This window comes from Hypanus sabinus, chromosome 21 (genome assembly GCF_030144855.1).
Source record: "Hypanus sabinus isolate sHypSab1 chromosome 21, sHypSab1.hap1, whole genome shotgun sequence".
Taxonomy (NCBI): Eukaryota; Metazoa; Chordata; class Chondrichthyes; order Myliobatiformes; family Dasyatidae; genus Hypanus; species Hypanus sabinus.
In genome coordinates this window covers 15,175,998-15,187,853 of record NC_082726.1, presented here as the reverse complement: position 1 = coordinate 15,187,853, position 11,856 = coordinate 15,175,998, and the positions used below count along the sequence as shown (strand labels likewise).

The 11,856-nt window shown below is 41.4% G+C and overlaps 1 protein-coding gene across 1 annotated transcript in view; it reads right to left on the bottom strand.

Annotated features, from left to right (window-relative positions):
• Window positions 1-91: 91 nt before the first annotated feature.
• LOC132378808 (dnaJ homolog subfamily A member 4-like) overlaps window positions 92-11,856 on the bottom strand; it is a 34,002-nt gene continuing 22,237 nt past the window's right edge. Inside the window, exons 4-7 of the mRNA XM_059946028.1 lie at window positions 8,106-8,333; window positions 7,785-8,015; window positions 5,966-6,066; window positions 92-5,884 (exon numbers count right to left, since the gene is read on the bottom strand). Of these exons, the coding sequence (XP_059802011.1) occupies window positions 5,672-5,884; window positions 5,966-6,066; window positions 7,785-8,015; window positions 8,106-8,333 (773 nt within the window). The 3' untranslated portion in view covers window positions 92-5,671. The remainder of the gene's footprint in view (window positions 5,885-5,965; window positions 6,067-7,784; window positions 8,016-8,105; window positions 8,334-11,856) is intronic.

Sequence of the window (11,856 nt, the reverse complement as noted above, 5' to 3'; positions counted from 1 at the left end):
GAATTGTTTCTTGTTATTTCTTGCTATTGGGCTTTTATACTCAAAAGAAAAACATTTATCCAATCTATACAGCTATCCCCATATTTCTTCATATTGAGTGTCCTTTTAAAAATGTCAATATTACTTGTCTGTTTCTAAGTTTTATTTTGATATGTAATTGTAATGACACTTGAGCAAAATGACTATGAAGACAAATCTTGTAAGAATCCCAAGAGTGACATAGAACTGAAATTGGCTACAGAATTTTTGCTACCCATTAACTATCATTCAGTTTGGTCCTTTCATCAGTACTAAAAATTAGCATGTAAAGGTGTTGGAAAATAAGTGGACCTAGGTAAGGAGTAATAGGCAGACTGTGGAGGGGAAAGTTGAAATAGTTACAGAAACTGGGAACAATGAAAGGCTGAGGTAGGAAAGGTATGTGGAATACTGAAACCAATGGAAAGCTGATGTGCAGTTGAGAGGGAAAGAGGGCTGGGGTGAGTGTAGGAAGAACTATGGACTGAACATCAGGGGAGAAAGAAAAGGTAATGTATTTCTATTCAGATTAAGAATCAACCAGAGCCCCAGGTCAGTATGGGAAGGATTGGACCAGAAGGTAGATGTCGGGGAAAGTATTGAAATAACAGGTATGATGGTTAGGATAGTTTAAATTGTGTATATTTTAATGTTGGGGAGCATTACGGGTAACGGTGATAAACATAGAGCATGGATCAGTACATGGAACTACAATGTTGTAGTCATTTCTGAAACTTAGTTGAGAGAGGGGCAGGAATGGGTGATTAATATACCAGGTTTTTGAAGTTTTAGGAAAGATGAGGTAAAGGGGGGGGAGGTACTCTTAATCAGGGACAAATGACAGATACACTTGTGAGACATAATGGAAGGGTCAGACAATGAGACCATTTTGGTAGAACTAAGGAATAGGAAAGGGCAATCATACTATGGGATTATACTACAGACCCCCCCCCCCCCCAACGTTGCCACATTGCCACCAGAACAATGAGTAAGATATGGAATCAATTAAGCAAATATGTAAAAATAACAGTTGTCATGGGGGATTTCAACCTTCCTAATATAAACTGGGACCTTCTTAATGGGGCAAAACTTGAGTGTATCCAGGAAGGTTTCTTAAATCAATGTGTGGATGGTCCAAGGGGTGGAAAGGCTGTACTGGACTGGTGTTGAGTAATGAGCCTGGCTGAGTGACTGACCTTTCAGTGGGTGAATAGTGACACAAAATCTGTAACTTTCAGAATAGCTATAGATTAGGATAGGTATGGTCCTGCAAGAGAGTTTTAGATTGGAGGACAAAATACGAGGGCATTAGGCAGGAACTAAGAGTTGATTGGAAACACCTTTTTTTTTTTTCTGGCAAATCCACATCAGACATGTGGAGGATGTTTAAAAATCAATTGCACAGAGTACAGGAAAAGTATGTTCCTGTTAGAAGAAAGGATGGTGATGGAAAGATGGGAAAAACTTAGATGTCCAGAAAAGTGATGAATTTAGTCAAAAAGTAAAAGGAAGTTGCTGTGCTTCAGAAGTTAGAATCAAACAAAACACATGAGGAGTATAAAGCCAGTAAAGAATTTAAAGAAGGGAATTAGGAAAGCTAGGATGGGCCATATAAAGTCCTTGGCAAGTAGGACTAAGGTGAATCCCAAGGCATTTTATGCATGCATCAAGAACAAGAGAATAACTAGGGAGAAGATAAGGAGGGGAACATTTGCTTGGATGCATAGAATGTGAGTGAAGTACTTAGCTTCAGTAGATACCAAGGGAAATGATATGAGGGGCCAGGAGATCAGTGCTGAGTGTATAAGTCACCAGGCCCTGATGGGATTTACCCCAGGTTATTGAAGGAGCAAGAGATGAGATTGCTGAGCCCTTGACCAGAATCTTCATGTCCTCGCACAGTACAGGTGAGGTCCTAGAGGGCTAGCAGGTAGCTAATGTTGTACCCCTATTAAAGAAGGAAACAAGGAAAATCCTCAGTGAGTCTCACGTCCGTTGTAGGGAAATTGCTGGAGGGATCGGATATATGAGCATTTAGAACCCATGGCCTAATTAGGGAGAGCTAGCATGGCTTTGTGTGTGGCAGGCTGTGCCCTGCCAACTTGATTTGAGTTTTCTTACAAGGTGATGAGAGAAACTGATGAAGGTAGGGTAGTGCGTGTCGCCTATGTGGATTTTAGTAAGGCATTTGACAAGGTCCCTCGTGAGGTTAATCCAGAAAATTAAGATGCTCGAGATCTGTGGTGAATTGGCTGTATTGTTTCAGAACTAGCTTGAAGATAGGGGAGTGGTTGGATTGGAGGTCTGTAATTAGTGGTGTTCCACAGGGATCTGTGCTGAGACCTCTGCTGTTTGTAATGTATATAAATGACCTTGATGAAAATGTAGAATAGTGGGTTAGTAATTTTGCAGATGATACCAAGGTTAGTGGAGTTATAGACAGTGCAGAAGACTGGTGAAGGGTACAACATGATAGAGATCAGTTGCAGATATGAGCTGAGAAATGGCGTGGAGTTTAACCCAGATAAGAGTGAGGTGTTGTGCCTCAGTAGGGTAAATGCAAGGAGACAGTGCAAGACCCTTAACAGTGTTAATGAGCAGATGATTTTAGGATCCAAGTTCATAGCTCCTTGAAAGTGGCTAGACAGGTTGAAAGGGTGGTTAAGGTGACTTATGGAATGCTTGCTTTTATTAGTTGAGGCACTGACTTCAAAAGTCAAGATGTTGCAACTTTGGCACATCTGGAATATTGCATACAGTTCTGATCACCCCACTACAAGATGTTCAGGCTTTGGAGAGGGTACAGAAGAGGTTTACCTGGATGCCTGTGCATGTGCTATCATGAGAGGCTGGATATACTTGGGTTGTTTTCTCTGGAGTGGTGAGGACCGAGGGAAGATCTAGGATACTGATTTATAAGATTATGTAAGGCATAGATAGAGTGGACAGAAACTGGTTCCCAGGGTTGAAATGTCTTAACACCAGAGGGCATTGAAGGTGAGAGAGGATAGGTTCAAAGAGGATGTGAGGGGTAAGTTTTCTGCTCGAGTCGTGAATGTCTGGAATGGCGGTATAGTCAACTACATTAGAGGCTTTTTAAAGAGACATTAGGATAGACCTGGAGGTGGATATGGTGTAGATAGGAGGGATTAATGTTTGGTTTTGATTTGCTTTTTAGCTGGTACAGGTCATGGGCCGAATGGCCTGTTTCTGTGCCGTATCTATATTCTAATGCTCCACCGGAGCTCCCAGTTTTCCATTAAGTTTGGTAAATGTTCTTTGTCTGCCTACCTAAAGTCTGTTTCACACATTTTTTTTATTGTGAAACCTCCAAATGCAGTCCTCGATCTCCTGACTATTGTCTTACTCCTTTAATTTCCCCTATTCCATAAGACAGTTCATAGTGACTGTTTGGATTATTTACTTTTTGGATAATGGTGCAAAGACATTTTTGTCCAGTGTTTCCTCCACAGTTCTGCAGTACCCTCACACCTCTGTCTTTGCCATCAAAGGGGTGCTCCCTTGGAAGAGGGAGGAGCCTACACAACAACCACCCTCACCAAACAGTAATCATTAAGTATTTTACAAATGTATATGTTTAACATGCCACTTCAAATTATAGCACTTCTATGTTAATGACTACCAGCAGTAAATACCTACATTCTTGCATCTTAGTTATTTTCTACTTTGAGCAGCTTCACTACCGTTAACCGTTGGTGTTCTCCACCACCCCTCCCCCTAGTCCAGCCTCTACAACCTTGGACATGCATCACATCAAGCACAATCTAACTTCATCTCATGTAATGTCTGCCCAGTACATCAGCTGTAGAAGTTAATTTAACTTTTAAAGTGTGAGTGTTTAAGGGTATTTACTTATTTATGGCATCTTGATGGTTAGATCAGCTTTAGGCATTCATTCTTTAAGCAGGGGTCCTAGCAAACACATGAACATTTGCAAGAAAAAGTTTGTGAACCTTCTGCATTGTGAACCTTGTTTTCTGCATTAATTATTCATAAAATATGGTCTGATCTTCATCTATGTCACAATAATAAACAAACACAATCCACCTAAAATACTAACACACAAAGAATTGTACTGCTCATGTATTTATTGAACACATCGTTTTATCATTCACAGTCCAGGCTGGTAAAACAATGTGAACCCTGTATTTATTGACTGGTAGAACCTCCTTTAGCAGCAATAACCTCTACCTGGCAAAGAGGAATTTTAGACTATTCCATAGAAAATTTCAAATTTCTGGGATACCTTGCATGAACAGCCCTCTTCCAGGTCATGCCACAGCATCTCAATTGGGTCAAGGTCTAGACTGACTTGGCCATTCCAAAACATGACCATACTGTTGATTTACTTTTGTGTTTCAGATCATTTTCTTGTTGTGTCATCCAACTTCTATTAAGCTTCAGGTGATGACTGCTACCATGACATTCTCCTGTAAAATGTCTTGATACAATTCATTATTCCCTCAATAATGTCCTGGCCCTGAGGCAGCAAAACAGCCCCAAATCATGATGCTCCTTCCACCATACTTTACATTTGGGATGAGGTTTTAGCATTGTATAGTGCCCTTTTTCCTCCAGCAAGTATAGTTGTGTGCTTTTCTACCAAAACATTCAACTTTTGTCTCATCTGCCCACAGAACATTGGCCCGGAAACATTGTGGGCCATTGAGGTGGCCTTTTGCAAACTTGAGACATACAGCAATGTTTGGGTTCATTTTTACCTCCTTCAGGATTGCATGTTATGCTCCTGGTGTGATCTTTGCACGACACCACTCTTGGGGAGAGTAGCGACAGTATTGAATTTGCTCCATTTGCACAGTGATCTGATAAACACTCAGGTCTTTAGAAATGCTTTTGTAGCCTTTTCCAGCTTTATTCATCTCTACAATTATAAGGTCTTCTGAAAGTTGTTTTGAACAAAGCATGGTGCACATTAACAGATCTTTCTTGAAGAGCAATATCCTGACTTTGTCCTTTTTTAAAATATAGGGCAGGAAACCTCTATAACCCCCACCTCCTATTTCCAATTTCATCTCATTGATTATTACATCTAACTCCAAGTAGCTTTTGTAGAAGGCATTACCCCAGGAGGTTCACCTGTTTTTTGATTCTAGACCGTGATTGTTTAAATAGTGTACTCAGTGTTGATGAGAAGTACAATTGTTGGTCTTAGCTTGGTGTTTGTCTATTATTGTGACTTAGATGAAGATCAGACCACACAGTAATTAATACTGAAAACCAGGTAACTGCAAACTTCTTACAACTGTAAATAGCCCAGTTTAACAGTGGAAGACAAAGACATCAAACCATTATTTGATAATCCTATGTTTAATACCAGTTATGACATCATGACCCTTAGAAATACACTTTATGTTTAGGTCCATATTTAGATATTCATGTTTTAGACTAAGACAAAATACACAGTGCTTCAATACACACAAATCCTTAAAAAATGTAGGTATTCTTTGACACCACAATGAAAAGGGAAACAAACTACCACTTTGTTTTTCAAGTATACGATGCACATGAAATCTCTTATATTCCTGGATAACCAAAGCAATGCTTTTTAGAATAATAAAATAGTTTTGATGCATTGCAAAGTCTATTTCACCCCTCAAACATTTACTCTTCATTAAGAAGTTTGACATTGAACACCACCTCTAGGTCTTTGATCTTCTTCATATGCTTCCCCACTATAATTTCTGCGCTGCTGTTCTGGACTAAATTCTGTTAACTCCACATGCTCCATATCGTCGGTGACTATTAGTTCTTGACGTGGTGGAAGCAGATGTTCCAATTCAATCAAATTTTCTTGTGAAATCCATCCATGTGGTGGAAACTTCACCTAATGATGAGACACAAAACCTTAAGTATGCTACATTGTCATACAGTGATTTGTGGTGAAACTTATTGTGGTGAAACTTACCGAAAACTGTATGATCAGTTGACCTTTTTCAAATGGGTCTCTATAAATAGGCATTCCTTCATTATAAACACATTTAAGGCTGCCCTCTTTCACAACTTCACCTATAAGAAATCAAGTGTTTGTTTAAACACTAGATCAATAGATGGTTTAATAATACAAAAAGGCATTAGATATTCCTCCATACCCAAAGTTTGCCCAAGTAAGAAAAATGAGCATCTAATAAATCTCTCTGATAGCAAGCCTAGAGGCATAGCACATAATAGGAAATACTGAAGGCTACCATTTCATGAGGGTAATGGCTAAATTGAAAGGAAGGGTTAAGACACCAGATGGAGAGGGAAATGAAGAAGGAGCTGGAAGGTGATAGGTGAAGCCAGGTGGGTGGGAAAGGTAAAGGGCTGAAGAAGGAATCTGGAGAGTGGACCATAGGAGACAGGGAAGAGGATGGACCAGAATGGGGAGAAGAAAGGGGAGGGGAAAGAAGAGAAATTCATGTTCATGCCATCAGGTTGGAAGCTACTAGACAGAATGAGATGTTGCTCCTCCACCCTGAGCGTAGCACAAGAGAAAGCCATGGACTGACATGTCAGAATGGGACTGGGAATAGGAATTCAAATTGTTGGCCACCAGGAAATTCTACTTTTGGCAGATGGAGTGGAGGAGAAATCAGGAGCACCAGATACAATAGACAACCCCAACAGATTTGCAGAAGAATTTCCTCACCTGGAAGAACTGTTGGGGACCTTGAATGGAGGCAAGGGAGGAAGTGCATGGGCAGATATAGGACTGCTCTCTTGCAGGGATAAGTACAGTTGACTGTTTGGGCTGAGATGTTTCTTTTTTTCATAGATGCTGCCTGGCCTGCTGAGTTCCTCCAACATTTTGTGTGTGTGTTACATGGATTTTCAGCATCTGCAGATTCTCTCGTTTGGAGCACAAGGAGAATTTGTTGAGGGTGAGGACCGATTCTGCTAGGTGGTAGTGGAGAGGAACTGGTTGGATCTTTTGTTAAGAATGAAGCAGAGAGCTTTGAGGCCTTCTTGATTGGGAATAAAACTGTATAGGGACTTTCATGGTAAAAATGATTTGGTCAGGGCCAGGGAATTGAAAGTTGTTGAGGAGATCGAGAGCATGAGAAGTGTAGTAGATGTAGGTGGGAAGGGACTGAACTAATGGGGATAGAATGGAGTCAAACTACACAGACACAAGTTCAGTGGGCAGGAACAGGCAGAGAAAATGGGCCTACCCAGACAGTCAGATTTGTGGATCTTGAGTAGGAAGTAGAAACAAGCACTGCAAGGTTAGGGAACTATGAGTTTGGTGGCAGTAAATGGTAGATCTCAGAATTGATGAGATTGGTGATGGTGCTGGAGACAAAGTTCTGATGGTCTTTTTCAAGAGGTAAGCAAGAGCTGTCTGAGCGTTGTTGTCAGGCCTCACCAAGGTAGAGATCCTGAAAAACATTGTCTCATTTTTACTATGCACTGTACCAGCAGTTATGGTCGAAATGACAATAAAAGTTGACGATCAGTCTGCCAGGCTAGAACCACATCCACTTTATCTGCAGGTTTGTTAGTAAAGTTGGGATTATGAAGTTGTGCACTTTACCCCCAAAAAAATTCACAGGCAAAGTAATAAAAAGGCTTTCAAAATTTATGAAGTAGAATAGGTAGAAAATGACATAAGTTCCACAAGTCTATTAGAAAGTATCAAATAGAAATCACAAATTAAGATGCATCACTGTATATTTGAAAAATATTTTAAAAGTTCAGAACTTTGTGTTATAAAGACACAAATGCCAAAATAAAAAAATGTTAACCTGATTTTGAACTAATCAGAAGCATTCTCTTGTCAAGTGTTTCTATTGTTTTTCTGAAACCACACAAAGCTTCCACTAGTAATATTTCCATCTTCATGACCAAGTCATTTCCATGTCTTCGGAACATTTCATGTTCTGTTTGATCAAGCACAATGATGACATCACCAGGTTCTAATCCCGGCTCCTGATCCCCTTCTCCACGGAAGGTTATCTTCTGGCCATCTTGCATACCTTAATTTTTAAAAAAAAATGGATTTTTGAATATAAAGCAAAATACAAGTTATAGGATCAACACATATCACTATTCTCAGTTTAATTTACCTTTGTCCACATGAACTTCTAATATTTTTCTCTCTTTCACAATTTTGCGTCCATTACAATTCTTACATCGGTCTTTTGGATTAATCTGTTCACCTTGTCCATGGCATTCTGAGCACATTGTCTGAATCTGCTGCACCATACCCGGTCCAATTTGTTGAACATGGATTTCAATCCCTCGGCCTTTGCAATTTGCACACTTTTCCACAGCTCCTTTCTTGCCTCCTAAACCTGTTCATTTTTAAAAACAGGTAACAGCAAAAAAAATTATTTCATTTGCCATAGAGAGCATTAGATAAAATTTACTGTTCACTTATGATTACAACTAAATTTACACGTTACTGTTTAATAGCCATCTCCATTTACTTAAGGTTTATGGGTGGCTCTCATTGTTTGTTTCAGGTTTCTTATCAGCATCTCCACAAAACTATCTTCCAAAGCACATGGGTCACCAGTGATTCAAAGGCTTTTTTCTACCGCACAAAAAAAGAGCCTTTAGATCAGGAGAAAGGGAGGAATTGAAACCTATGCAGAGGGAGCTAAAGGAGAAGATCAAGGTGGCTGAAGAGGAATACAGGAGAGAGCTGAAGAACAAACGTGAGCAGAGTAGCACAAGGGAGGTGTGGAGGGGCATGAAGAACATCACTGACTTCATTCAGCCTAGCTGTAGAGCCTCAGAATGCAGTTGTGAATGGGTTAATAAATTAAACCAACTCTTCAATAGGTTTGACAATTGCCCTTCTGTTCACACCCCTTCAGCACACCAGACCAGGTGCCAGGGTACCCAATGCCTTCCGTCCTTCCTTCAATTCAATGTGGATGAACAACACAGGCTACCACTGTCTACATCCCTTCCTTGCCCTGCACTTACCATCCACACCTCCAAATAACAACTGCCTTCGTCCCAATCTGCATCTCTCCCCCCTCATCCTTACTTTCCACCAACTCCCCAGCCATCACGAACTCCCCTTCACTAATGAGCAAGTGAGAAGAGATCTGGGGAAATTCAGACACAGCAAAGCATTGCGACTGGATGGTGTGAACCCCAAGGTCCTGAAGGAGTGTGCTGAGCAGCAGTGTGCAGTTCTCCAGCACATTTTCAATCTGAGTCTCAGACTGGAAAGGGTCCCAACTGTGTGGAAAACTTGTGGTCCCAGTACCCAAGAAGGGCCAACAAAATGTCTTGAATGACTATCATCCAATGGTCCTGACTTTACATCATGAAAACTCTAGAGAGGCTGGTCCTGGCTCACCTCCAACCCCTGGTCAGATCAGCTCTTCATCTCCTGCAGTTTGCCTACAAGGAGCACATTGGAGTGAACAATGCTGTCATTTACCTGCTGAACAGAACCTTCTCCTATTTAGATAAGCAGGGCAGCACTGTGAGGATCACATTTTTTGATTTCTCAAGTTCCTTCAATACCATACAGTCCTCACTGCTCTGGGAAAGCTCTGTTCAATGAAGGTTGGCACTTCCATTGTATCCTGGATAACCGACTACCTGACTGGCAGGCCACAGTCTGAGCAGCTTCAGAGCTGTGAATCAGATATGGCTATAAGTAGCACTGGGGCCCCCACAGGAGACTGTATTGGCTCCCTTCCTGTTTACCCTGCATACTTCAGACTTTAGATCCAAAACCGAGTCAAGTAATCTGCAGAAATTCTCTGATGACTCAGCATAGTTGGGTGTATACAGGGAGGACAGGAGGATGAATTCAGGGCTCTGGTGGAGGACTTTGTGAAATGGTGCAAGCTGAATCATCTGCAGCTCAACATTGGTAAGACAAAGGAGATGGTGATGGACTTTAGGAAGACTAAGCCTGCACAGCTTCCTGTTATATATTGATGGTGAGAATGTGGATGTGGTGAGGACCTACAAATACCTGGATGGCAGCCTTCAGTGGAGCACTAACACAGAGGCTCTATACAAGGGCCAGAGTCACCTCAACTTCCTGAGGAGACCAAGATCCTTTGGAATATGCAGGCCTCTCCTTCACATTTTCCACTAGTCTGTTATTGCCAGTATAATCTTCTATGCAGTGCTGTACTGGGGCAATGGCATCAACACAGGTGAGCCAATAGGCTCAATAAACTGATTAGAATGGGTGGCTCTTTTATAGGAGTCAAATTGGTCACACTAGAGGCTGTGGTAAAACAAAGGGCCCTATGGAAAATCCTGGTAATTCAGGACAATGTTTCCCACCCTCTGCGTGCCACCTTGGCTGAACACAGGAGCACTTTTAGGGGAAATATGAGGCTATCAAGCAGGAACTTGGAAGCATAAATTAGAAACAGATGTTCTCAGGGAAACATACGGAAGAAATGTGGCAAATGATCAGGGGATATTTGCGTGGGGCTCTGCATAGGTACATTCCAATGAGACAGGGAAAGGATGGTAGGGTACAGGACCGTGGCATACAAAGGCTGTTGTAAATCTAGTCAAGAAGAGCTTACGAAAGGTTCACATAACTAGGTAATAATAGAGATCTAGAAGATTATAAAGCCAACAGAAAGGAGCTTAAGAATGAAATTAGGAGAGCCAGAAGGGGCCATGAGAAGGCCTTGGCGGACAGGATAAAGGAAAACCCCAAGGCATTTTATAAGTATGTGAAGAGCACGAGGGTAAGATGTGAGAGAACAGGACCAATCAAGTGTGACAGTGGAAAAGTATGTAAGGAACCAGAGATAGCAGAGGTACTAAATGAATACTTTGTTCCAGTATTCACTATGGAAAAGGATTTTTGGATTGTAGTGATGACTTGCAGCAGACTGAAAAGCTTGAGCATATAGATATTAAGAAAGAGGATGTGCTGGAGCTTTTGGAAAGCATCAAGTTGCATAAGTCACCAGGACTGGACAGGATGTACCTCAGACTACTGTGGGAAGCGAGGGAGGAGATTGCTGAGCCTCTGGCAACGATCTTTGCATCATCAATGAGGACAGAAGAGATTCCGGAGGATTGGAGGGTTGCGGATGTTGTTCCCTTATTCAAGAACGGGAGTAGAGACAGCCCAGGAAATTATAGACCAGTGAGTCTTACTTCAGTGGTTGGTAAACTGATGAAGATGATCCTGAGAGGCAGGATTTATGAACATTTGGAGAGGCATAATATGATTAGCAATAGTCAGCATGGCTTTGTCAAAGGCAGGTCATGCCTTACGAGCCTGAATGAATTTTTTTTTTTGGATGTGACTAAACACATTGATGAAGGTAGGGCTGTAGATGTAGTGTATATGGATTTCAGCAAGGCATTTGATAAGGTACACCATGCTAGGCTTATTGAGAAAATAAGGAGGCACGGGATCCAAGGGGACATTGCTTTGTGGCTTCAGAATGGGCTTGCCCACAGAAGGCAAAGAGTGGTTGTAGAGGGATCATATTCTGCATGAAAGTCGGTGACCAATGCTGTGCCGCAGGGATCTGTTCTGGGACCCCTACTCTTCATGATTTTTATAAATGACCTAGATAAGAAAGTGGAGGGGTGGGTTAGTAAAATTTGCTGATGACACAAAGGTTGGGGGTGCTGTGGATAGTGTGGAGAGCTGTCAGAGGTTACAGTGGGATGTTGATAGGATGCAAAACTGGGCTGAGAAGTATCTAACTAATAGGCAAATAAAAAGGAATCACTGCAGCACCCCTGATCATTTCTCATGTAGGCCTTGATAGCATACCCCAAAAAGTCCAGTTTCTGAGCCTTTCATTTTATATATAGAGAAAAGATCAGTTCCTATCCAGAATATGCTAGTGCCAATAG